We start from the raw sequence: 27,148 nt of genomic DNA, 5'->3' as shown, positions 1-27,148 counted from the left end.
AAAAAATAGTTAAATCATTTTCTTCTCTAAGTCAAAAAGGCACGTTTGCTGTTTTGTCATTACCTGGATCGAATCCCTTTTCCATTTCCACCTCTGTTTCATAATCCATTTCTCGTATAAGAAGCCCAATGGCATGGATTGGGTTCCTAATCTCTTGCAGTTTACTACAAATATCCTCCATCACATTTTCTCTAGAAGGACAATTAGAAAACTCCTATTACTATCAAGGACACAGAAGATAAACTGTGTAAGTCCTGAAAACTTAAATTTGCTAAAAAAATAGGAAATCTAGCCACACAGTAAAGGAATAGAGATAATCATTCTGGCATACAAGATAATTTTACTCCATGAAGCAAATTTTCCCTTATTTTTCCACAAATGGCAGACAATATGAATGTGGGAAAAATACTGAACAGTGAACAGTTTAAGCCACTACTTTGTATGTACTTGAATATACATCAGAAACCTGATTTTGGTGCTAAAAATTGCTAAATTTCCATTAGGAAGTGCACTTTACCCTAAATTCTCCTTACACATCAATAGTGATCAAATCTTCCAGAATCTGTTCTGCAGCCTTTTCTGGAGACTGTAGGTTGAAACAACTCATCTCCATCATTACTGACATATCCATAGTCACAGACTCTCCAATCAGCCGAAGGCATTTTATAAGACATATGACATCCCGAGCAACATCCACATCTATGAATAAGAGAAAGTTAACATTCATGTCTCAAGCCAATGAAGAGCTACTGATTAATATATGAAAACTAAAGGCCCGATGCATGAAATTCATGCAAGGGTCTCGGCTCCCGCCCACCACGGCCTTGGCCTCCACAGCCCTGGCTTTGTCCGGTCTAATTAGCATATTATGCTTTTATGATATAGGATATTAATAATTAAACGCCAAGGATTTATTTGAGGTCTAGAGTTGTTTAGGACTCTTCAGTTTTCCTTAAAATATCTACAATGTGGTTAAATGACCAGGCAAGGCCACAGTAGCTATTGAAACAAAGCGTAGGGTTCATACAGGAAGGGGACTAAATATAGACATAACATTACTATTACCATCAGATATGGTCGTCTCATCCTCAGTCAAAAGGTTCTCATCAGGCAGGAGGTACAAATGATCCACTAAGGAGGAAGGCATAAGGAAAGACAGGTACCCCTAGAAATACAAACCCAGTTAACATTCATTTCAGTGAATGTTTAAAGGTAGAAAATAATTAAGACCTGAATCTTATCACGAGGAAGCAACCACACAAATCCAAATTGAGGGACACTATAAAACAACAGATACAGACTTCAAAACATGTCAATGCCATGAAAGACAAAGAAAGGCTGACAGCAGTTTGAGATTAAGGTTAAAAAACCCATGGCATAACATGCAAGATCTTGGATTGGATTCTAGATCAAGAAGAAACTCATGGGCACAACTGGTAAAATCTGAATAGGAACTGTATAATATTACATCAATGTCAACTTGCCTGATCTTTAACTTGGGCTGTGGTTATGAAAGAATACCCTTGACCTCAGATACATGCTAAACTATGTACAGATAATGGGGCATGAAGTCCTCAACTAACTCTCAGATGGAGCAGAAAAAAAAATTATAGAAGGAAAAAAAGCAAATGGACATTAACAAATGGTGAATCTGGGTGAGGGTATATGGTTCTGTGTGCTATCCTTGTAAGTTTTATATTAAGCTTGAAATCACTTCGATATAAAAGGTAAATAAAATAAAATGCAAAGAAGTACAAAAATGCAGAAGACTATCTAAATACAAATGAAATATAATTTTTTTTTTGGGGGGGGGGGGTGGCGGGGAGTCCGAAAAGCCAACTGCAACATACAGCAGACTAGCATTCTGCAAGACTCACTGACTGTCTAAAGGAGTTCTTCTCTACGCCTCAGTGCCCTTACTTTTTTCAGTAGGCACACCATGTTTGTGTGTGGATTCAAATGGAGGGCAAGTGGATGAGAGAGGGCTTCTTGATACTGAAGACAGCAGGCATAGAACTTGCACCAGAATTCCTGTTGTAAATTTCGGAACTGCTCCTGGGAAAATTCATACTCTGTTACACTTCCTTGGAGCTGGCAAAGAAAGGAAAAAAAAAGAAACTTTTAATACCATTAGGGATCTTTCTCCCCCAAAACATAACTGTCTAATATTATTTTACTAAGCTATAGCCAAATGAATAATCCTTATGGCTTACATGCCATAGTCTATGTAAATATATATCTAATTCTCCAATTAAAAGATTTAAACATTTATACTTCCTACTAACAAGGTTTAGTGAACAATTTGAACAATTCCTCAGTACCAATCTGCCCATATCAATATGGAAGAATAGATTTACGTTTTCTTTACCCAGACCTCACCTCACTTTCAACAGCTAAAGTAACTTCTTTCTTTAGTTCACTCCAGGAAAGATCTAAATTCCTCTCAGTTCCTCGACAGAAAATCTAAAATTAAAAGAGACATATGAGAGAGTTATATAATACCTAAAACTGAGTGAAAAATGCTCTAGTTTAGAAGGCGTTGAGGCAATATATGACAACACATTGAGACTACACATGACCGGAATATACATTTACCCCTAACATTGTGCAAATAATTTCCATAACTGAAATCAAGCAAGTTTAGGGTAGTTTAGACCAGAATAAACTATAGAAATCCACGATTCTGAAAGAGTTATAATAGGGCACATTTGGATCATTACAAAAAGCAAAAGGAAGGAGAACGGCTATTGCTCAGTTGGAAGGAAGACATAAGGTGATACTGAATATACACACCCTGAGACTGGCACAAAGCTAAGCTAGAGCAGTGACGGGGGTGGCTCAATGCTGGGAATGATTCTCATAGAGGAAAACATCTGATAAATTCCTCACTGATTATTTAGTACCTCAGTGTGCAAGAGACATTGTGAGAAATATCATCATACACTTGATTATTGTTAACAAGGAAAAAGTGCTGATGAGATGAAAGAAAGAGGAGAAAGTGACCATATCATTCAGAAGTTTTATCAGAGAGAAAACAGAAACATAGGGTAGCCAGATATTTCAAAATGTACCTGGGCCCTAGCTGGTTTGAGTCAGTGGACAGAGCGTCGGCCTGCAGACCAAAGGCTCGAGGTTCAATTCCAGTCAATGGCACATGCCTGGTTTGCAGGCTCCTTCCTGGCCCGGGCCCTGGTCAGGGCTTGCGTAGGAGGCAACCAATCGATGTGTTTCTCTCACATCGATGTTTCTCTCTGTCTTTCCCTCTCTCTAAAAAGCAATGGAAAAAAATATCCTCCAGTGAGGATTAAAAACAAACAAAAAAATGTACTGGAAGAAAAGTTAAGGGTCTGGAATATTTTTTTCCCCATTGTTTTTTTTTTAACCAATTGAGAGAAAGTTAAAGAACTGGCATATTTATTCTAGAGAAAAAGAACATGGAAAAATTCTTAAAATATCTGAAGGCTGCTTTATAGGAGAGACAAGTTCTATGTTATAAAAGGATAGGGGCTAAATCTGACCCAATACCGGGAAAAACTTTTAAATGACACAGTTTGCGAGCAATCACTAACACAAAAGCCAGCGAACAAGTTGCCACTGGGAGGCAGAGGCAACTAGAAGCTGAGAAGCTGTCCTTCAGAGAAGCCTCACTTCTGCTGTGTGTGGGAGGTCAGATCAGGAGATTCTAAGGGGCCTTTCCATCCTCTGAGTGATATTCTATTTTAAATTCACAAAGTATGGCAATTTAAGGAAGCCTAAGTGACTGTAAAGAGTCCTTTTGTAAAAATTTTAAGCATCTCTTAAACCATGTGATTTTGAAGTTTAGATTGAACCTGAACCAAGTCAGACCTTCACTGTACTTACAAAAGGGTAAAAACAGAGTACCACCAAAACCAACCAAGAAAATATTTTATTTATTTTTAACTATGTTTTTATTGGAAAATATTTTAAATTTCTTTCAACTATAGAGATTACATGTAATGTAGTATGGTATCCTATCTAATAAAGAGGGGATATGCAAATTGACCATCACATCATAACAAGATGGCTGCACCCACAGTGGAGGCAGGGATCCCGTAACAAGCCTTAATGAGCAATCAGCAGGGATCTGAGGCTGCATGGCGCTGGGCTGGAGCAGGGGACCTGAGGCTGTTCCACCCCCTACCCCCCACCCGGTGCCAGGCTGGGGGACCTCAGGCCGTGCCCCCCACCCCAGCGCCAGGCTGGGGGACCTCAGGCTGTGCCCCCGACCCGGCAGGGCTTGACAGGGGACCTCAGGCCGCGTCCCCCACCCTGGCGCCAGGCTGGGGGACCTGAGGCTGCGCCCCCGCCCTGGGCCAGGTGAGCTGAGGCTGCGCTGCCCCCCACCTGGTGGGACTTGATGGAGGTGGGGCCAGCTGGGTCTGGGTCTGGGTCTCGCGTGATTTCGAGGCGCATGTGGGTGGGTGGGGACTTGACTCTGGTTCTGTGGTACACCCCAGACTCTGACAGGAGGAAGATTTTCATATACATTTTACTAATTTTCTTCATCTCTGACACTTCTATTATAGAGAAAGGGCAAATAGCAATATTAAAATATTTCCTCTAATTAATTCTAGTATTTTCATAATAGGGCAGGCACAAATTTCTCTTTGTACCACTGACATGCTTAATTAGTCACTGGGAAAGTACCTCATCTTACCTCCCTGCTGGGATTCTCACTTAATGGAAAGGCCATTTATAAAAGTTACAATAGCATTTACAAACACATTTATAAACAGTACTTATAAAAAAAATTGCATTATGCAATTGCAAAAACACACTTAGTGTTTATAGTATGTGTAAAACAACAAAATTAATAGCAGTCATTAATTATACAATAGTAATAAAACAGATAAACTTAAATAAACATTAAATATTTTCTTACTGACCTGTAAAGCTTTACATAAAGCGGCATTTATGAACCGTCCTGGTGTAAACAGACTCTGCAAATACATCTCCTGTTAGAACATTAAAACAAAAATTAGTATCATTCTAAAAAGATAAAAATTGGAAAAACTGAAGAATTTAACATGTTTGCACCAAAGCTGAGTTTCATAGGAACATGGAAATCTGGCCTTGGACATTTGAGCAGTGACAGGTAGTAGAGCAGCAGCTCTATTTTGCCCCCTGAAAGTGAGCGCTGTGGTGTCTGAGTCAACGAGAAGCACTATCTGAAAACAGTGTGCTCCTCATGAGCTGCCATTGGGTGCCACTGGAAAACAGTTTATCAAACGCCCAACTTAAAACAAAGAGGCAAATCTCACTTACTGGTGATATGCACTAGTAAGAACAATTAAAATGGTTTCTACACTACCCACAAAGTACTCATTTTATGGCTTACATATTAAAGAAACCCCCCACAAGAATATAAGGAGTTATGTGTAAAAAACAAACACAAAACTGCAATAAGCTAAGTGGGGAAATGACGTAGTGAGAATAAAATGGAAAATCTCACACTACCTAATTATTGTGACCCAATTTCATAAACCAGACTTGCCAGAATAATAAACCTGAGTGACCTTCTTTCAAGTGCTTTCCTTGTACTGGGGTTCTGGAGATGATAAAATGACCAAAATGAAGGGAAAAAACAAGGATTTTAATAATCAGCATCTGATTTTGGCGTCGAGACAAAAGTCAAGTGCCAATAAACTCTTGGGATTAAAAACATGGCAACATCCAATTTCAGATATTTAAAGTGGGCTTTCCAATCCCACAAATAGTTTCAGAATCATAGCCCATAATCTTTAAAAATCTCATTTTAATACTAAGGCATCAACTGAAAGCTTTTTCTACCATTTTCCCCAAGAGTGTCCCTGGAAAACCGGTAGACTGGCTTGTTTGCTCCCTAATGCATTACCTTTTAAAGTTATTTTCTTCATAGCATATACCTCTACCAGCATTTATCTTATTTCAAGCTTATATGCATGTACCATCATGGGTAGTACAGTGATTTGTGCCAGCCCAGAGTCCATTTCCCCTTCTTTTACTAACGAATCCCTTTTCTTTCTCTAGGGAACCATTCTTCCACTATCTATACTCAACTTACTTCAACCACCTTCCACAACAGCAAGGCCCAGGTTGGACATGTTTCTCATGTCAAGCCAGAATATTCTTTCTTCTGATCCAAGTCACTGTGTCAGGAATTACTAGATGACCCAAGCCAGGCCAGTGAGCATCTATTCCAGGACCTGGGACAGAGGTGCTCTCTTCCCTCTGGGGTTGCTTGTTTTACAGAATGCACAGGCTCAGGCAGGGAGCTTGCCTGAGAATAAACCCAATAAGAAGGAAAGCAAAATAGAGACAAGGCAGAGATCAAGCCTTGATGGCATTGTTCCAACCATGGCTGAAGTCACATAACAAGCCAATGCATTCTCCTTTTACACCTAAGTCAGTTTGAGGTGGGTTTCCTTCACCTGCAGCTGCAAGAGTTCTAATATAACTGGGCTCTTCTGAAACTAAAAATCAGGGTAAACCATCCCCTTACATAATACTTTAGCTTACTCTGGGGTCTTGATCATCTCTGATAATGATCTCTTCCTCTGGCAGAGGCTGCATAAAAACTGGATTCCATTGACCTGCAACATTACTACAGAGAAAAAAAGTCCATCAGTCTATAGAACAATCCTATGTAATAAAAGGGTAATATGCAAATTGACCCTAAGGCAGAATGACTGGGAACGACTGGTTGCTATGACGCGCACTGACCACCAGGGGGCAGACGCTCAACACAGGAGCTGCCCCCTGGTGGCCAGTGCGCTGCCACAGGAAGCTGGGCTGATGGCTGCAAGTGTAGCGGCAGTGGTAGGAGCCTCCCACCTCCTCTGCAGTGCTGAGGATGTCCGACTGCGGCATAGGCAGTCGGATATTCCCTGAGGGCTCCCAGGCTGCCAGAGGGATGTCTGACTGCCAGCTCAGGCCCGATCCCCTGGGGAATGGGCCTAAGCAGCAGGTGGACATCCCCGAAGTGTCCCGGATTGTGAGAAGGTGCAGGCTGGGCTGAGGGGACCCCCCCCCCCGCCCCCCCCCCCCCCCCCCACCGAGTGCACGAATTTTCGTGTACCGCTTCTCGTGATGAATAAAAACAAAGCTTATGCCATTGGCAGTATCTGGGCAGGGAGGGCCCTATCACTGAACCTCCACATTGACTGCTTGATCAACTGTTAAAAATCAACTCTAAAAATCAATACAATATTCTTAAAGAAAAAAAAATTTTAATAAAAAAATCTTCAGAAGCCCTGGCCGGCAGTGGCTCAGTTGGTTAGATGGCTATCCTGTACACCAAGGGGTGGTGGGTTCAATCCCTGGTTGGGGCACAACCAATCAATGTTTCTCTCTCACACTGATGTTTCTCTCTCTCTCTCTCTCTCTCTCTCTTCCCTTCTTCTCTCTAAAATTGGGAAAAAAAATGTTTCAGAAAAAAGAAACTTATTCTGGTTTCATAGATGTAATCTTAACAGTTTTAACAGACACCTTCCTGAAATTAAAACTCTAAACACAAATCTATAAATAGCTAACTTATTCTGCATTTACCTTAACATTATCCTAGGTGGAGTTGCCTTCTAACTTTGAAGGATGTATTAACCCCATTTCACAGATGTGGAAAGTGAGGCTTAGGGTATCAGACAGCTAGTAAGTTGCACAACCAGGATTAGAACTCTCATCTGACTCCAGATTCTTTTTTTTTCCTTTTCACTTTGCTAGAATGCCATCTATCAGGAGTACTCTCATAATTTTTCTGAGATGTGGCTGCTCAGAGTCAATCTGGGGGCAACTATTCCTAGAGTTCTATTCTAGAATATAAGGTAAGGAGGGACCCCTAAAAGTCAATGTTTAGTCAAGCTGTGTTCCAGGGAATCCTGCATAAGTGTTTCAAGTTTTTGATTCAAAATTAGTTTTTGAAAATATATTTTGTAACTATTCGTAAGTTTTATCATGTACATTAAAAACACAAGATACTGTCCTGGCCAGTGTGGCTCAGTGAGTTGGGCACTGTCCCACGCACCGAAAGGTTGCCAGTTTGATTCCCAGTCAGGGCACATGTTTAGGTTGTGGGTGCAATACCCAGTAAGGGGCGTGCAGGAGGCAGCCAATCAATGTTGCTTTCTCACACTGATGTTTCCCTTTGTCTCTCTTTCTCCCTTCCTCTCTCTCTAAAAATCAATAAAATATTCTTAAAGAAAAAAAATCAATAAAAAAAAAAAAATTTACCAAATTTATGTTAGAAATTCTCAATATTGGTACATTAAATTGTATTATAATACTCATAAAACACTAGGTTTGTTATATATTGAGGTTCATTATCTTTTTGGGGGGGAAAAAGGGTTTCCTGTTTTAAAAAATGTTTGAGAAGCACTGTATTTGTGTAATCTATTTCCACATGATGAGGAAACTGAGATTCCCAAAGGGACTTCAGTGTCTTTTGGAAGTGGTAGGTATCAGAAATAGTCTTTGCTTACAAGCAAAAAATACCCTCCCAGATTAGAAGTATTTTGGATATGTGCCATCTCTCAAAACAAACGAACAAACAAAAATACAGTATTTTCTTCATCTCATTCCAATGCTAAGTATCCTCATTTCATCCTAAAATCAAAAGGTAAGAAATAACACAAACATAAAAGAAGGTTTTTCAGAAAACAGTTAACAACAGGCAGACTCATGGCAGAATTCTTTAAATACAAACACTTGATTTTGGTTCTACATAGAAAGCTCTCATTTTCTTAGTATGAAACTGCCTGGGGTAAGGTAGGATGACAGAGGTAAGTGATACATACTGTTCAAAGTTGATGTATTTCACTACAGTTTGGTTTTCAGCATCATGCCACAGGGCCCAGATATCCGTAGAGGTTAAGGCAAAGTCAATCAGTGTCTCCTAGGAGGAAATGTGGGGGTGGGGGATGGGGGGAAGATAAGGGTTTTAAAATAAGAAAGGATAGACCTCGCCCAGTTTGGATAGAGTGTTGGCCTGCGGACTGAAGGGTCCCAGGTTTGATTCTGGTCAAGGGCACATGCCTGGGTTGCAGGCTCGATCCCCAGCGGGGGGTGTGCAGGAGGCAGCCGAACGATTCTCTCTCATCATTGATGTTGCTATCTCTCTCTCTCCCTTCCTCTCTGAAGTAAATAAAAATATATTAAAAGTAAATAAATTAAGAAAGGGTAGCAGTTTATAATGACTTAAATTTATATTAGTAGGAGAGATAAAAGCATAAAAACAATATGAGTGCCTCAAGAACCGGGTGAAACCAAAATGAAATTTTGTTTGCATACATCATGATTATTCCATTTTAGCATTTCAATTCCAGGACAATAGAGTTGATTTAGCCAATACTTCTTTCCTATATTTGTGTGTCATGCAAAGGATGATTCAACCTACCTGAGAAGTGAATAGGGAAGAAATGTGATCTAGACTGTAGTGGTTATTCTCAGCGCTCATCAGTTGGAAAATGCAGAACTGTTAGAACATAAGTTGATAATTTATTACTTGAAATACAACATGCTACTTGTCTAAATAAGAGTTTATTAGCATACAGAAGCCAATTCTTAAAAAAGTATGGTCAAGTACACAATAACATTTATCTTCTTGACAACTTTTAAGTGTACAGTTCAATAGTATTAAGCACATGCACATTATTGTGTACCTGATCCCTCAAACATTTTTCATCTTACAAAACAAAACTCTGTACCTATTAAACACTCCCTATTCCCCTCTCCCACTAGCTCTTGGTAGCCACCACTATATTTTCTATCAATATGACTTTGACTACTGTAGGCATTTTATATAAGTGAAATCTTAACAATATTTGTCTTTTTGTGACTGGCTTACTTCACTTGTCCTCAAGGTTCATCCATATTGTAACATTTATCATAACTTTTTTTTAACTAAAATGTATTTATTCTATAGCAAGATAAAAGCATTTTTGTCTTAAACAAAATACAAATAACTTAAGTGCTGCTATTGTAATTCAAAAAAGTATAAAACAGCATAAAAACACAGTAAATAGCAATGAATGGTTCATGTCACCTGTGTTTAGTTTAAAGCCTTGTTTATGAAAACTTTTACAAGATGTGATATAAAAACTTAAAACTTTGAAAGAAAATATTTACATTGATAATTCGGATGTGGTGTGCCTTTAAATATTCTACCAGTATTTCATCATAAAAAATTCTTGCCAGTTCAATTCCTGGTCAGGGCACATGCCAGGTTGTGGGCTCGATCCCTGGTTGGAAAGGGGGTGCAGGAGGCAGCTGATTGATATTTTTCTCTCTATCTCCCTTCTTCTCTCAAATCAATTAAAATATATTTAAAAATAATAAAATACTATTACTATTGTGGTATAAGAGTGCAACAGGAATGAGGACGGCACCCAGGCAGGGCCGCAGCCAGCATGGGAATCAGCTCCAGCACAGTGAGGACAAACCTCACTGGAATGCTGTTAACATTAAATGGATAATACGTCAAGTGTGAGCTCTGAGTAAGCATAGTTCAAGCATTTGTTATTGAACTTAAATGGCCCTAATGCTGTGCCAAACACACAATACCCAGCAAATGGCGGTTTATCATACTATTACATCATTGTATTACATCCCACTTATCTCATCTACATACAACAGCTAGTGTTTAGATCAGGGGTCCTCAAACTTTTTAAACAGGGGGCCAGTTCACTGTCCCTCAGACCGCTGGAGGGCCGGACTATAGTTTAAAAAAATCTATGAACAAATTCCTATGCACACTGCACATATCTTATTTTGAAGTAAAAAAACAAAACGGCAAAAACACCCGCATGTGGCCCGCGAGCCGTAGTTTGAGGACGCCTGGTTTAGATGACGAGCGAAATTATTTCCAAAATTTAATTTCCCCTCAACCACCTATGAACACCTATATCTTTCATAACTCCATTTTTTCACACAGACTTGCAAATTTGTTTTCTTGTTAGTTTTTGGTTAACTTTTCCTTTCATAGTCCTTTAAACTCTCTACACCCTTTCATCCTGACTTCTCCTGTATGATCTTTCAATCCACACATGAGCACAAAACCCACCATCTCTGCAGAAACAACAGGAGACACTGAGGCTGATGTGAAGAGCGGAAACAGACTCGATGAATTCACAGCCACTTCCCCTCGTACAGAATAACTTCATTCATGTCATGTGTTTCATACCTGTCCCCGTTTTGGTGCATGGATGTAAATCCCCAGATAGAGTCCCATGGCAGGGGAGTAAGCAAGTCGTAATTTGTGTCCAGTCCCAGCAGTGAGCTGAAGGTCTTTTTTCACAGGGACATACTCCAGTATGTTGGCTACCATCAGGCACATTTGGTCCTGCCCAAGTAATAAGTGGCATCAAAGAATATTTAGGTTAAAAAACAAGTCCCCTCCCCCTTTAAAGGATACATCCATTACATCTAGCACTCTGCCTAATTTATGTGCTGAAGAGCCTTACAGTTTTTTTTTTTTTTTTGAGGGCTCAGATGAAATTATCTCTTAGTCTGATAGAGATAATTATCAGCTGTTTTTGAATCTTGGAAACTATTTTACCAACTGCATTTCAAAAGCATATTTGGCCTGGCTGGTATGCCTTAGTGGTTGAGCATTGACCCATCTAACAAGAGGTCACCGGTTCAATTCTGGGTTAGGGCACATGCCTGGGTTGCAGGCTTAATCTCCGGCAGGGGGTGTGCAAGAGGCAGGCAATGGATGTTGATACTGATATTCCTCTCATCAATGTTTCTATCTCTCCCTTCCTCTCTCTCTAAAATCAATAAAAACATATTTTTATAAAAAGCATATTTGTTCCTCTTAAGGGAAGGATATACTCTACTATTATTTCAACTTTTCTATTATTTCATAATTTTCAAAATATAGATGAAAACTTAGCTGAGAAATGTATGGAAAATGAAACTGGAAATGGCCTATAATTTTCAAACTAAGTGATCTGATAATCTAACAGAAGCAGCAAGATTAACTTCAATTATCTTACAATTCACAATCCTTTAGCCTACTGTAACTAAAAATGTGGCATTTACCTTGTAAGACCACATGCGTAGTTTATGATCCTGGCACAGAGCAAAGATGAAGGCATCATTCTCAACGCAATGGACAGCAAGACTGAGGGGACGATCTGAAGACCCCGGATCACCTCTAAAAATGTAAGGCCAAGTTTTACTACTGCAAATCATCTGGTTGTTATAAATCACAATTTAAGAGATAAAGTACAATGTTAACAGGAGCAACAAATTGTATGTTGGCATAAAAACAAAAAAAACCCACAAAAATTGTATGTTGGCATAAGGTCACTATAGTTTCTATTTAATTTACAACCAATGACGATGATAAATTTTAAAAGGCTCTACAGAACAATGAAATACTGTTCTAACCATCAAATACTTTCTACTTCTAATATTACATAAAATTGGATTTGGTAAGTCAGGGCAGAGTGCCCAACTGGATGTTGAGAGTATATACAGGAAGCCCGTTTCTGTTGTCCAGGTGTCCAATTCCAAGTTAAGTGGGCTCTGCACTGCGGCTCTCCTCAGATGGAATGTGATATCGGGCACACTCTGACCTTTCCAGTATCATCTTTATCTGCCTTGGAGTAAGAATGGAAGCACTAACAGTGCCGAACAGTGCAAAAAGATTAAATTCTTAGGCCCTTTGATTTACCGTCCAGGCACCACTTACCTGATAGCTGTTGGCATCCAGCCTACAAGCAGTCGTTGCATTACTGAACTCTGTTTCAGTTCCACAACTGACACCATCCCTACAAGATTGAAAACAGACCAATGATGTATCCAAGCCACCTCTTGACAATACTCAGGAAAACGCAAAGGTGAGAAGGATGCAACTATGAACTAAGTCTTTCTAACAGGCTGACAGGCTCACACATTTCTATCTGGGGAAATCTTAGGATGCGCTTTCCATGAATATTACACCTAAAATCTTTTGAATCATTATTGGCTCAATGAGAAAGACATTTTCAGATTCCTAGGGAAAATTTTTGCCATTTATAAATAGTAACTCATATTGCTCAGAAATACTTCATTCCTCTCAAAGAATCACCATGGACCTTTCATGTGTTGGACAGTGCTAAGTGCTACAGATGGAGCAGTAAACAAAATAAAAAAACTCCTGCCCTCATGGAATTTACATTCCACCGGGAGGTGGGAGGAGCAAGAGAGTTAACCAATTAAGTAGAGCAGTAAGAAGAGAAAAATAAAACACGGAAAGGCTACAGTAAACGCTAGGGTGGGTGTGCAACTTCGAGAAGGGTGGTCGGGGAAGGCTTCACCAAGGGGACACTGAGCAAAGACCTAAAGGAACTGAGGGAAGGAGCCAAGCTGGTAGCTGGGGAAAGGTGACCCCAGGCCAAAGGCCTGAGGAATGTGTGTCTGGTATGTTCAGGGAATTGTGCGAAGGGAAGCAGCTGGTGCCGAGAAGGTGAGGGGGAAATGAGAAGATCAAGTGAGGCAGCAGGGAGCCACTGAATGCCAATGTAAGGACTTTAGGTTTATTCAGAGTGAGACGAAGAACAATCCTCACTTGAACGCTTTGAACAGAGGGGTGACGTCGCAACTTAGGTGTTAAGTGTATCAATCTGCCCAAGAAGTTTCTGTAGAGGGCAAGGATAGGTCTGGAGAGACATCTGGGAAGCTACAGGAATAATCCACGCAAGAGAGAGTGGTGACCTGGAGCAAGGTATCAGCAACCCAACTTCCTTGTGTCAATTATTTTGGTTATGTACCTCATCCTGAAGGTAGACAACTAGTCAACTAATTTCTACTAGAGGCCTTAGAATAGGCTTTCTTGCAGTTATCTTTTCTCATATTCTAGTAAGCCTTCCAGTTCCTCATCCACTGTATAAAATCTTGCTCTTTTGGAAAAACAACAACGGTCAAGCAGTAGGCTCACTAGGTGATACTGAATGGCCATTGGTATGAAAGCAATTCCTGTACTGAATGATGGGTTTGGACTTTTAAGTCCAACCTTCCTTGTTTAAAGTTAAATCCACTCAGTTCCCATTCTTACCAGGTATGTCATAAGGAGGTAGTTTAAGAATAAAGATTCCCCCAGCAGCAGATGGTAGAGCAAACAGGGCTTCCCCATCACTGCTAAGCCAGGCTGCCGAGGCGGTAGAATTAGGGAGGAGTCCAGGGACTGCTGGAATTAACTGATAGTTGCAAGGATCCCTAAAGTCAACTTTTCCAACGTCAGTGAATATTGATTGCATTTGACTTTCAACAACCAACTCCTGTGGAGAAATTAGAAAGATAAATCTGTTAAATCCAGAATGAGCAGAATTTTGCAGTTCCTCTCTATTGCTAATGGTTGAGCTTAAAAAGAAAGCTATTCTTTTTAATAAAATCTATTTATTCAACTTAAAATGTGTCTGATCATTTTAAGTAGTAACTATCAAATTATACTTGGTGAGGGCTAACAAGGAATCCCCATTTCCTTCACTTCCAAAGGATATTCCTCTAAATCTGTGACAACCAGAGGCATCTGGGAAATAAATGACTTAACCAACTTACACTCCTATACATCCGGGAAGGGTGAGGTAAAAGCAACCTGTGCACTGTCTGGTTGGTTAATATCAAGATTATCACATGATTCTGAGTCTCAGAGACATGAACCCCTCCAGGTAAGAGGCTGCAATTTTGGAATTTGAGGCGAACTGCATTATTCAGCAGATTTATGTCCAGTGACTCTTCTACTAGCTCCAGTGTATCTCCGGAGGTCTTCCTGTTTAAAAAAAAAAAAAAAAAAGAGAGAGAGAGACCAAAAAAGACATTTGTTAAAAAATCTTATGCTTTTCTTTCTGATTGTAGCACTGAAATATATGAAAATAATTTCCAGGTGAACTTTTCTCATATGAAAATTTTGGACAAAGAAATTCAGACCAAATTTTGCATTCCAAACCACATTATATAGATTTACAAAACAACACAATATAAAATTCAAATATTATGTGAGTCTGTTAAATAAAGGTATTTCCAAACTAGATAGTCCATTTATGTAAATTCCACTATAATGAAAATCCATGCCACCGCCCTCCCTCTTTCACCTTACTTGTAAAAGAATGTGGCCTCCACATATGTAACTACAGCCTCAACTACAGTGACCTTAACAAATATGGGTATTTCCCCTTCTAGTACTTCTGTTACTTATTCCCGCTAGGATGCAGGGTAGACTCTTCTTCAGGTGCAGCTCTGCCATGTGGTAGCCCATCATCTTATCTACCATATTATCCACATTATTCCCCCAAAAGTGGGTCTTCTTACAGCGGGGGTGGGGAACGTATGGCCCATGAAATCATTTGGTCTAGCCCTGCCAAGGCATTAGGGGCAAGATAAGTAAAGGTTTGACTAACAGGCTATATAGCAGGCTAATTTTTAAGTGATAATTTTGTATTGTCTACAAATGTTACAAATAGCCAAATGGTCCTTGGCAGAAAAAAGGTTCCCCATCCCTGCCATACAGCAGTTAAAGGCCAATCCCTGATCCTCTCAAGTATATCCCTCCTGCTTCCATCTCTCCTTCTTCCATAAACACTCAGACACGCTCTGCCCAGGCCTCTCCCTTTCAGTCACCCATTCTGGCCCCCATCCAGCTATCATGTTTTCTCCATTGTCCTCTATGGCTGTGCTCTCTCTATTTCCTCACCTCAGTGAGTCCTTCCTACCTCCCCAACCTCAGCATCTCTCACATCACGTTCTCCTATTGCACTTAAGCCAATCAGTCAGTTCTTCAAGTTCTTCCCACCTCATGGACGTTGCATATGATGATCCTACTTGCCTAACTGCTCTCTCCCCTAAACCCCAGCCTGGCCAACCATTCACCCTTCAGATCGCAGGTTAAATGTGACTTCCTTAAAGGCTCTCCCACCCCCACAAAAAACATTTGGCCCTCCCCTTAGCCTCTCACAGTCCCTATACTTTTCCTCTGAAGCAAGTATGAAAAGTATGTATTTATATACCTATGGTGTGGTCAATGACTTAATATCTTTCCTTCTTAAAAGGGGCCCAATGGAAGGTGAGTCCACATCTAACACTGCTACATCTTACATGATGAGAATGGCGGTGGTTTTTGTTCATCACTTCACCCCTAGCACACCTAGCAAAGTGCCTGACGTGCTCAAACATGTCTGCAGAATGAAGGAAGCTATAAAGATGATAAAAACACAACGGGTTTTTAATGTTTAAAACTGGTCTTTGGGGCTCTATCCCTGAGGCTACATTTCCTCTGCTTTTAGTACTGCCCTGATAGGGCACATCCCCTAGAACTCTGGTTTCCTTAATTTCCTCCGGATTCACACATGATTAGAAAACAGTCTTTCTTTGTGTCCTGTTGGTTATCGCTCTGGAGAAGGACACTTTGAGAACAACCCGATCTTCCCGGGGGGTTTGGCCAACACCGCACTTACCAATGAATGAACCTGTTTCTGGTGACGGATAACAACTTGCCACTTTCCACATAGTAGAAGCCTCCCGCGCTCTCACTGTATTTCACAGTTCCGGCCAAGGCATTTGCGGTCCCTGCAAAAGGAGAGTGATCAGCCTGCACACAAGGTTCTCTGGGGATGACAGGGACCGAGGGCGCCGAGAAAGCAGAGGGTGACAGCCTGACAATCCATACAAAGAGGAAGGGGAGAAGAGAAGGAAGAAGTGGGACACTAAGGAAGCCTGTGCCGGGGCTACAGCCATGTGGACTTGGGAGGATGAACTGGGAAGGAGAGATGCAGGGACCCGGGAGAGGGGCACGAGGGGAAGAATCGGATCGCGCCCTCCTCGGCTGCTTCCGTACCAGCGCTGCAAACCGTGAATTCCCGAAAGTGCCTCGGCCTTTCGCGCTCAGCACCGCTGAGCTCCATGAAGCTCCGTTCCAGGGCTCCCGCCGCCGCCATCTTCCCGCCGCTGCCGCGAAGCCCGACGGGACACCAGCGGGACCGGCGCCTGTCGTCACTTCCGGGGGCGGGGCGGGCGGAGGCGCCGACAGGTAAAGAAGCTCGGGGAGGAGAAGGGCGGCTCCGACCTTGCCTTGCGGGGCTCCCACCGAGTTGGCTGGAGACCAGGGCGGAAGACCGGGAGAAAGGGGACTGAGGGGCCCACTGTGCCTGCGGAACCTTCGCGCGGCGGTCCAGGGCGTCCCCGGGGGGGGGGGCGGTGCCCTCTTCCCGGCGGCCTCAGGGCGGGGGGCGGGGCCGGGTTTGTTTCCATTTTTAAAAAGCCGGCGCGGGCGGCGGGGCTGAGCTCCCGGAGGGCGGGGTTCTGGGGACCTGGCGGGCCGGCGCCCCCTTCGGGATTCCGAGTTCGCGGTCTCCTCTCCTTGCGTCTGGGTGTCCCTACCCGGTCTCCTTCTGTTCACTCTTCCCCGACACGTGGGATCGGGGCGAGGGGCAGTGAGAGGCAGAGGGGCCTTTTGTGTTGGAATTCCCGCCCCCCCCCCCCAAAGACTGTATTCTGTGTCATGAAGCAGAATGGATTCAATAAAACATCGAAATGATGTCTTTGGGCAGGTGATCACCTCGGCTGCAACCTGCTGAGGTGACCTAAATGCTGTTCACATGGATACGTGAAAGGAATTTGCCTTTCGTGCACCCGTGATCTGAAGGTTTGGAAGAGGCTGCGGCTTTACCCGGATCGAGGGCTGCGCAGACGCTCAATATTGAGGAATATGCTAATTTTGAGGGGAAAGGCTCCCCCCCCCTTGGTAGAAAACGTTTATTAAGCACATCTGTTATTATTTCTTGTTATTACCAGTGACCACAGCCCTTCTTGGTCTTTCTCTGTTTCATTCATCCTACTCTGACCACCCCTTTCTCTCTTTGCAGCTCACTCCGCGGACACAACTCCAGCAATGCAATCCCTTCATTCCGTGTACAATCCTTTGTTCCTACCACCTTTTCACTGTGCCTCACTTCCTTGATGTTTCCTTCTTGCTCTGCTTAAATTTTATTAAAGCCCGGCCTATGTGGCTCAGTGGTTGAGTGTCCACACATGAACCATGTGGCTCAGTGGTTGAGTGTCCACACATGAACCAGTTCAATTCATTGTCAGGGCACATACCCAGGTTGCAGGAGGCAGCCGATTGATATTTCTATCCCACTCCCTCTCTAAAAATCAATAAAAACACATTAAAAATTTTTAATTAAAATACTCCCTTTCCCAGTTCTGTTCATCATACTCTGGTAAAAATTACAACTGTGATTAAATCCAAATTTGCAGCCGAACAGGCCTGCAGAAAAATATAGTCATGCTGACACGCTTCCCTATACCTCCATCAGTACTCTGAACCTTGAGTGCACCCTACTGCTGCCCAGCAAACACACATTGTATTTCTTTTGTCCACTTACTGTCCTACATGAGTCTTTCACAGCTCCTTTAACCTTGCCCTCATGTTCACTCTCAGCTTGTTCTGCACTTAGAAAATTGATGCAATCTAAAGAGTTTCTCCGATCACCACTTCTCCCTACCTACCAGCATCTATACCCACATACTCTGCCTTCCATTCCCGTTACTATAAACTGAACTGCCCCTGGGCATACAAAGACAACCTTTCCAATTTTTCCTAGATCACCTGCCTAAAGACATCATTTCAGCAATTCTTTCCGCTCTCCTACATCCTCAATCCTCCCCCTGACGCCCCGCCTTAAAAAAATATTGATTTCAGAGAGAAAGGGAGAGATAGAAACATCAATGATGAGAGAGAATCATTAATCTGCTGTCTCCAGCATGCCCCACACTGCGGATCGAGCCTGAGACCCAGTATGTGTCCTGGCCGGGAATGGAACCGTGACCTCCTGGTTCAAAGGTTGACGCTCAACCACTGAGCCTTGCTGGCTGGGTGCCTCCCTGGTTTCTATATCCTCCCCATCCCCCTTATCCTACTTGACCTCACACTGCAAGAATCATGCCTGGCACAAAAAGAGGCATTCAGTAAATATTTGATGAATGAATGAATGAATGAATATTTCAGGTAACAGTTGATGAGGCCCCCTGCATGGCATGGAGAAAACAAGAGTAAATTTGAAGGAATATTTAAAAATATATATATTTTATTGATTTTTACAGAGAGGAAGGGAGAGGGATAGAGAGTTAGAAACATCTATCAGCCGCCTCCTGCACGCCCCCTACTGGGGATGTGCCCGCAACCAAGGTACATGCCCTTGACCGGAATGGAATCCGGGACCCTTCAGTCCGCAGGCCGACGCTCTATCCACTGAGCCAACCCGGCCAGGGCTGAAGGAATATTTAGGAGGTAAAATCAGTAGGATCTGGTGAGTGAGCATGAAAGTAAGAAAAAAGGCCAAGTCTAGGATTTTTCCCATGTTTTTCTCTTTACAATTGGATGAATGGTAGATGCCTTTAACTAGGTAGCAAGTAGTAGAGGAGTAGGAGATCTGGGGAACAGGGGAGAAATCTGAGCTGTATTTCCTTGCAGGAACAGTCAATGTTGGTGGTAAAGGTTCTAATGTTGCTGAATGAAAATGCATTATTGAAAAGAACTACCATTTAAAATATTTTTCCTGAATCAGGATTTCAAGCTCCAGAGATTCCACCAGATAATACGGAATAATCTCCCCATCTCTAGCCCCTTCAATTTAATCAGACCTACAAAGTTCCTGTTGCTATGTAGGTCCCAAGGATCAGGACATTTTTCTTTGGGGATGGTGGTGCTTTTTCTACCTACCATATTAATGATTTACTAAATATGTCACATTCTAATTTCATCCTCATAAGGTAGTATTATTTCTGCAAGGTAGATAATTTTTCTGAAGCACTTGTTAAAAATATAGTTTTCACCAGTTGTTATCACCTTAACCCAGAATTCAACCTTAGCATTTTTCACTAATAAGGACAACCAGATATAAAGTATATCCTGGTGTGATACAAAGTGAAGAATACAGCCAAGCTGTAGTGGGTCAGTGGTTGAGCATCGACCTATGAACCAGGCGGCTCCAGTTTGATTCCCAGTTGGGGCAAATGCCTGGATCATGGGCTCGGTTCCCAGTAGGGGGCGTGCAGGAGGTATTCAATTAATGATTCTCATCATTGAGGTTACTATTTCCCTCTCTGAAATCAATAAAAATATATTTAAAAAATTATAGCTTCATCTAAAAAGCACTTTAAAACAACTTTATTAAGATAGTATTCTTATACCATAAAACTCACCTCTTTAAAATGTACAATTCAATGATTTTTCTCTATCACATAGTTGTGTAACCATCACCACAATCTAATTTTGGAACATTTTTATTACCCTCTCCTCCAAATTCCCATATCTATTAGCAGTCACTGCCCATCCTCCCTTCTCCCCAGCCAAAACTACTAATCTACTTTGGATATTTGCCTATTTTGGAAATTTCTTATAAATGGAATCATACATATGTGACATTTGTGATCGGCTTCTTCAACTTAGCATAACTTTAAAAAATAATCCTCACCTGAGCATATTTTTAAAATTGATTTTTGAGAAAGAGGAAGGAAGGGTGGGAGAGAGAGAGAGAGAGAGAGAGAGAGAGAGAGAGAGAGAAACATTGATGTGGGAAACATTGATTGGTTGCCTCTTGTATGTACCTTTAATGGGGATCAAACTTACAACCTGGGTATGTGCCCCGACCGGGAATAGAACCCACAACCTTTCAGTGTTCAGGGTGATGCTCCAACCAACTGAGCTACACTGACCAGAGCAGCAGAATGTTTTCAAGGTTCATCCATGTTATAGCATGAATCAGTACTGCATCCCTTTTTTATGGCTGAACAATAGTTCATTGTATGGATTTACAATTGTAATTATCCATTCATCAGTTGCTGAACATTTGGGTTGTTTCCACTTTTTTGGCTATTGTGAGTAATGCTGCTGTTACCATATGAAGTGTCTTTACCAAAAAGATTTCATCCAGATTGTGATAGGCAAAATAATGGCTCCCAAAGATATCTACATCCTAATCCCTTGAACCCGTGAATGTGTTACTTACATGGCAAAAGGGACTTTCTGCATGTGAGTAGGTTAGGATGTAGAGATGGAGAGATAAGACTGGATCACGCAGATGGGCCCTGTCTAATTACGTAGTCCTTAAAAGGAGAGAGCGTTTCCCTGATGTGGTCAGAGAGAGAGAGATGTGAGGACAGGAGAAAGGTCAGAGGTATGTGACACGGCTGGCATTTAAGACAAAGAAAGGGGGCCACGAGCAAGGGATGTGGCCAGCCTCTAGAAAAGGCACAGAAGCAGGCTCTCCCCGAGGGCCTCCAGAAAGGAATGGAACCATGCCAACACCTTCATTTCAGCCCCCCGATTTTTGCTCTTTGCTGAAAGAAGTACCTTGCCTGTGGTTATGCTTCTTGCATCCAATGAGTGGTCAATGTGGGAAGTCTAAAGGTCCTGCCCCCCTCTCCTGGATTTAGGATAACTCTGAAGGACCATCTCAGCTCCAGAATGCTGTGTGGGGTTAGGTGAAGCCTAACTTCTTTTTCTGCCCAATCCTGCCTCCCTCAGTCTTTTCGAGATACAGTTCCTAAGATCCCTCTTCAATAAACCTCCTGCACACAGACCTTTGCCTCAGAGTCTGTTTCCTGAAGAATCCAACATGAGACATACACACATGACATCTTGTCTGAGGATGGGCAGCCAGCTGGGAACCAGCAGGGAAGAAGAGTTTGGAAAGGGAAAGCGTTTAGGGGAGGATCTATTCTAAATTGCAAAACTGATGGTGAAATGTTGGAAGAACATCAGCTGGGCATTAGAAGATGAGTTCAAGTTCTAGCTGGGTCTCAACTAATCAAGCCGCCCAACATCTCTGTGCCTCCGTTCCTTAGAAGAGGATGTTGAACGTATTGATCCTCAACTCTCTTCTGGCCCCGAAGCTCTAGGGTCTGCGGCCTAAAAGTTAGAGCCTGGCAGCATCTTCACCTTCATCTCTCCTGAATTTCCAGGCTCTGAACTGAGCCCACACCAGACGCTCCCCGGACTGAGGACAGGCATGTCCTCCCTGAGTCATGTAATCGGTGTGTGTATTTAAAGTAGCCACATTTCCTTTAAAGAACTGTTGGTTAAATTGATGAGGGCATCTTATAGTTTCCTAGGAATCCAAGAATTATAATTTTTGACAGTGAGCTATCTCATTCCTCTTCTAATCTTCAGCACTCACCAGAATTTTCAGGTTGTAAAAGTTCCTTATAGGTGTTTGGAGGAGTAACTGAATGAGTGAGTCAGTGCACATTTGCCTTAGCAGACTCAGATACCTCTTGAACTATTAATCTGGTTGGAACGGTTGTACTATAAGTGGAATCTATTGCCATCTAGTGGTCAGGTGGTAACTTCACTTAGAAACAACATGAGGAATGTTACCAAGGCTATTGTTTGTGCAGCAAGTTTTATTTACAGATACTTTCATAAGAAACACACACACACACACACACACACACACACACACATATTTATCACTTGGCACTATATTCTTAGAATGTCTTGGTTTTCCAGATCATCACTAAAAGGTACGTATAAGTGGATAGTATTGTAAATTGAACTTTAAAGCAGATTTTCCTAAACTAACTTAATAGCTATTCCTTGGAAGATGAATTTGGTAGCTTAAGTAAGTATAGGAAATGGTGATACAGTTCAACATATTCTTTCCTTCAGAACTTCTCAGAGACATTAGTATGAAGTGCTCTGTGGAGCTCCAAGAGGGGCTTATGCATGATGTGTTTTCCAGATTCTACGGGAAACTATTTGGGGAAACACTGCTTTATTGTTATTGTCACCATATGTTAAAAGTATCTATTAGTGCACAGTGTTTTCCTGGCTACAAAGCCTTCTCTGGCCTTCATGTGTTCTAGACACAGTGAATGCAAGGAGCATTGAAAGAAGTCAGTAATCATGCCTTACATTTATATGGAGCCTAGCTTTTAGGTAGTAATTTAAAAATGTAAACTAATATTATTCACATGGAACTTTTTTGGTTGTTTTTGTTAATCCTCACCAGAGGATATTTTCCATTGATTTTTAGAGAGAGTGGAAGGGAGAGGGAGAGACAGAGAGAGAGAAACATCAGTGTGAGAGACACACACGGATTGGTTGCTTTCCACTCGTTCCCCAACCAGGGCCTGGGATTGAGCCTATAACTGAGGTATGTGCCCTTGACTGGAATCGAACCCGGGACCCTTCAGTCCGCAGGCTGACACTCAATCCACTGAGCCAAACCGGCTAGGGCTCACATGGAAACTGTTTTATGTATTCTACTTCTTTTGGGTTCTAGGAGTGTGGTCTCCTGCTCCTTGCACAGTTACTTTCAATAACTATTGTTAGCGATTGTAGAAATGACTTAAGATTTTCCACTTCTGTAGGTTTTCTATGTTGCCTTTTACCTGTGTGTGCCTGTATTAACCATAGTGACTAAGTTTCAAATTCCTGACAAGAGCTTCATGTGTCCTTCACTTATTCTTTCATTCTTGGTTGCACGTCCACTATGTGCCAGGCGAGGAAGTTCCCGCAGAAGAGGAGCTTATGCAGTCAGGGATCTTGTCTGCTTTGTTTTCTATTGTCTCTTTGCTTCCTAGCATGGTGACTAGCACTGTTCATAACATATTTGTGGGCAGAATGAAAATTTCACACTTTCTGCTTTTGAGGTCCTCCCAGTTTGAGAGAGAGAGAGAGAGAGAGAGAGAGAGAGAGAGAGAGAGAGAGAGAGGAGAAATACAGATAAAAACCAAATATGATAATTACAAAAGAGATATGTAGAAAAAGGAGAAAGAGCCCTGGCCAGTTTGGCTCAGTGGATAGAGTGTTGGCCCAAGGACTGAAGAGTCTTGGGTTCAATTCTGGTCAAGGGCATTTACCGCGAGTGTCCCAGTGGGTGCAGGAGGCAACCAATTGGTATGTCTCTCTCACATTTTTGTTTCTCTCTCTCTTTCTCTCTCTCTCTCTCTCTCTCTCTGTCTCTCTCTCTCTGTCTCTCTCTCTGTCTCTCCTCCTCCCTTCCACTGTCTCTAAACATCAATGGAAAAATATCCTTGGGGTGAGGATTAACAACAGCAACAAATAAAAAAATAAAAAAAAGAAAGAGAAAGAAGAAAGAGCATTCCAGGCTAAAGGCCTTGAAAGCATGGAGAAACGGGTGAGGAGTGGCTGAGAAGTTGGGCATGTTGTAGAGAGCTTTTCCTTTCTTGTCGAAGAACGTAGATGAACTTAAAAGTGTTTCTTTACAACTCAATGCTTAATAAATTCTTTTTTAAAAAAAATATATTTTATTGATTTTTACAGAGAGGAAGGGAGAGAGGAGAGAGAGTTAGAAACATCGATGAGAGAGAAACATCGATCAGCTGCCTCCTACACACCCCCCTACTGGGGATGTGCCCACAACCAAGGTACATGCCCTTGATCGGAATCGAACCTGGGACCTTCCAGTCCACAGGCTGACGCTCTATCCACTGAGCCAAACCAGTTTTGGCTTAATAAATTCTTATTGTAGATTTGGTATAAGAATTTTATTTGATCTCAAATAAAACTTTGTAAATAGCTAGACATATTTTTGAAATGTTGATCCAACCTTAGTACACTGAGCCTTAACATGTGGGCCTGTGAGAACCTCGCTGAAAGAAAGCAGACATCACTATAAGGTTGGTAACTCCTGGGGATGCCAGGATGACATTGTAGGTGCTTCATAATTGCCCTCGACTTGCTGTCTTCAACGTAGAAATTCTCCCCAGGAAACCCCCAAAGCAGAGCCCTAGGAGAATGTTCTTTGAAAAGCAAAATTGTCAAATAAGTGAAGTATGTCAGTGACTTCTCACTTCCCTTTTCATTATTCTTTCTCCTTGCTTAGGAAACCACCGAGACTTCAGACACCAGGGCCCCCGGATGGCCCCCGACGGCCCAGGGTTCCCACCCAGACCTGACCCTCCTGTGCTTTGTACTTATCCTTGAGGACATACGCTCTGGATTTTTTTCCCCCACATTTAATGTAATATTTCTCATACATTTCAATATGTTGTGACTCATTACATGCTTAATTAAATGTTATTTTTATATCCTTGTCAGAACTTGCACATAATTTAATTCACAGAATCAGAGAGAAGAATTCTGGCTTGAACCATATGTCCTGAGCTTTGCGTCTGAAATGTAAGTGCTATCTCTATCGAAACCAGCTGTGACATAATTGGAAGTGATCTGACATGGATTCACACTGAGGTGCTGATGAAATAAAAGCTTAACAAGTTGCCCTTCTCAGAGGCATGGGAACTGCACACACACTGCCTACAAACATTGCCACTCTGCACTTTCTGGCTCATTAGTTGGGGGTCCTTTCCTTCCTCAATGTCACTTTTGACACAATGAAGCTGCTTACAGTCGACTGGAACTGGCATGTGATATACAATTGATTTATCATCTACTTCAAGGAATGGAACTCCAAGGATGGAATTGGAGGCATTAACAAGGATCCAGATGTGTAGGTAGGCTTAACAGGGGCAGGTAAGTCATCTCAACAAAATATGATTAATATTGACCTTAAAGACCAAGATCAAAGCTGATCCGGTGAAGAGTTCTATTTGCACGTGTAGAGCCCAGAGCTGCTTTTTCATGCAACAACACTACCATTAAGAAGCTCATCAGATTTTTAAGTATAGATTCTCATTTTGACCTACACTCATATAAAGTTTTTTTAAAAAAATATGTTTTATTGATTTTTTACAGAAAGGAAGGGAGAAGAATAGAGAGTTAGAAACATCGATGAGAGAGAAACATCGATCAGCTGCCTCCTGCACACTCCCTACTGGGTATGTGCCCGCAACCAAGGTATATGCCCCTTGACTGGAATCGAACCTGGGAACCTTGAGTCCACAGGCCGACGCTCTATCCACTGAGCCAAACCGGTTAGGGCTACACTCATATAAAGTTGAACCCACTTCAGATGCTCCCATCTTATTCTGTCTTTTTGAAAACCTCGGGGCTGTCACTTCTTTTGTAGCTGTGCGACCACAGGCAGTGCCAATGCACCTGCCCACACCTTTGCATCTTGCTCTGCACAATAATGATGGTGATAAATAGCAATTGGGAGATTATTGTCACCTGTTTAATTCTCTTCTCCTTTCCTCTGCTCCTGAACGTTCTCTAATGTCTTCCTCCCGTTGTCCTACTCCTTCAAAGAGTGAAAAGGTTCAAATCATAAAAATAGGAAGCATTTTTAGAAGTATTAGCCCTTCCTCATTTTGCCTGCCAAGTTTCAGTCGCTGCAGGCGCTGTCAGATGTTTATAAGCAACTAAAAGAAGTCACTTCCATATCGCAGAGCAAGGATGCTGGTCCACCGGAGTGAGGGTTAGGGCTCTGATTAGAGGCTCCAGTTTGAGGTCAGAGGCCAATGCTTTGCTAAATCCCAGACTGCAGTGTTGTTTCAGCTCGCCTTTGTCATCGCCCCAAATCACGCAAGAATGTGTGGAAATTCAATAAGTCAAAATGTCCGCCTGCAGCCTTGGGCCTGGCAAAGCTTCTATAGGCAACCGCTGGTCGCACCCAGGGACTGTTTATATTTCCCCGGCATCGTCCAGGATCCTGCTTACGCACCCATTTCTGTTGAGTAACATGTGCGGAGCCAAATCGGAACGGTAATGTTCCTCGTCTGCCTAGTCGGCTGCTCCTGACGCTGGGCCCGACAATGCCAGGCTTGAGAACGATTTGTTTCTGATCTCCAGCCAAGAAGTCTAACAATTCTCTCCCTTCCTTTCCATCGCCCGCTTCTTCCTTACCCATGCCAAGTCTGGGGTTTTCCTTGTCTAGAGAACATGCAGGCAAGGAAATGAACTTTCTTCGGATGCGACAGACCACTTAACGGAAAATGTGCCCTTTGTTCTCATTCAAATGCCTTCTCCTTAAATGACATTTCTAAGACTTCTGTAGCTATATGGGTACTAGACGCTTAATTACTACCAAGTCCCTGTGAGAAGACGAAGAAGTGGGCATTGGAATTCTGATTTTTCTGATTGGGAAGCAATAGTTCAGAAAGGCAAACTGATTTGTCCAGGGATTTCGTCAAGCAATTCTGTTAGCTGGATCTGAATCCATTTTTTAAACTTATTGAAAAATCTTTTTAGCTCCTAGCAACCATGTCCAAGACAAAGGAAGCAAACGCTTATAGTCACCTCCAGAAA

The 27,148-nt window shown here is 42.1% G+C and overlaps 1 protein-coding gene across 1 annotated transcript in view; it reads right to left on the bottom strand.

Annotated features, from left to right (window-relative positions):
* The window catches only part of NUP160 (nucleoporin 160), a 41,146-nt gene extending 24,236 nt beyond the window's left edge, over window positions 1–16,910 (bottom strand). The window contains exons 1-16 of the mRNA XM_008146716.3: window positions 16,811–16,910; window positions 16,431–16,542; window positions 14,539–14,749; window positions 14,036–14,258; window positions 12,692–12,770; window positions 12,037–12,151; window positions 11,174–11,332; window positions 9,389–9,466; window positions 8,790–8,887; window positions 6,520–6,604; window positions 4,908–4,976; window positions 2,380–2,463; window positions 1,921–2,091; window positions 1,066–1,165; window positions 534–699; window positions 64–191 (exon numbers count right to left, since the gene is read on the bottom strand). Of these exons, the coding sequence (XP_008144938.2) occupies window positions 64–191; window positions 534–699; window positions 1,066–1,165; window positions 1,921–2,091; window positions 2,380–2,463; window positions 4,908–4,976; window positions 6,520–6,604; window positions 8,790–8,887; window positions 9,389–9,466; window positions 11,174–11,332; window positions 12,037–12,151; window positions 12,692–12,770; window positions 14,036–14,258; window positions 14,539–14,749; window positions 16,431–16,542; window positions 16,811–16,910 (1,978 nt within the window). The remainder of the gene's footprint in view (window positions 1–63; window positions 192–533; window positions 700–1,065; window positions 1,166–1,920; window positions 2,092–2,379; window positions 2,464–4,907; window positions 4,977–6,519; window positions 6,605–8,789; window positions 8,888–9,388; window positions 9,467–11,173; window positions 11,333–12,036; window positions 12,152–12,691; window positions 12,771–14,035; window positions 14,259–14,538; window positions 14,750–16,430; window positions 16,543–16,810) is intronic.
* Between the last annotated feature and the right edge of the window lie 10,238 nt (window positions 16,911–27,148).

Source organism: Eptesicus fuscus, chromosome 13 (assembly GCF_027574615.1).
Source record: "Eptesicus fuscus isolate TK198812 chromosome 13, DD_ASM_mEF_20220401, whole genome shotgun sequence".
Classification (NCBI taxonomy): domain Eukaryota; kingdom Metazoa; phylum Chordata; class Mammalia; order Chiroptera; family Vespertilionidae; genus Eptesicus; species Eptesicus fuscus.
This window is presented reverse-complemented; position numbering and strand designations above follow the sequence as displayed.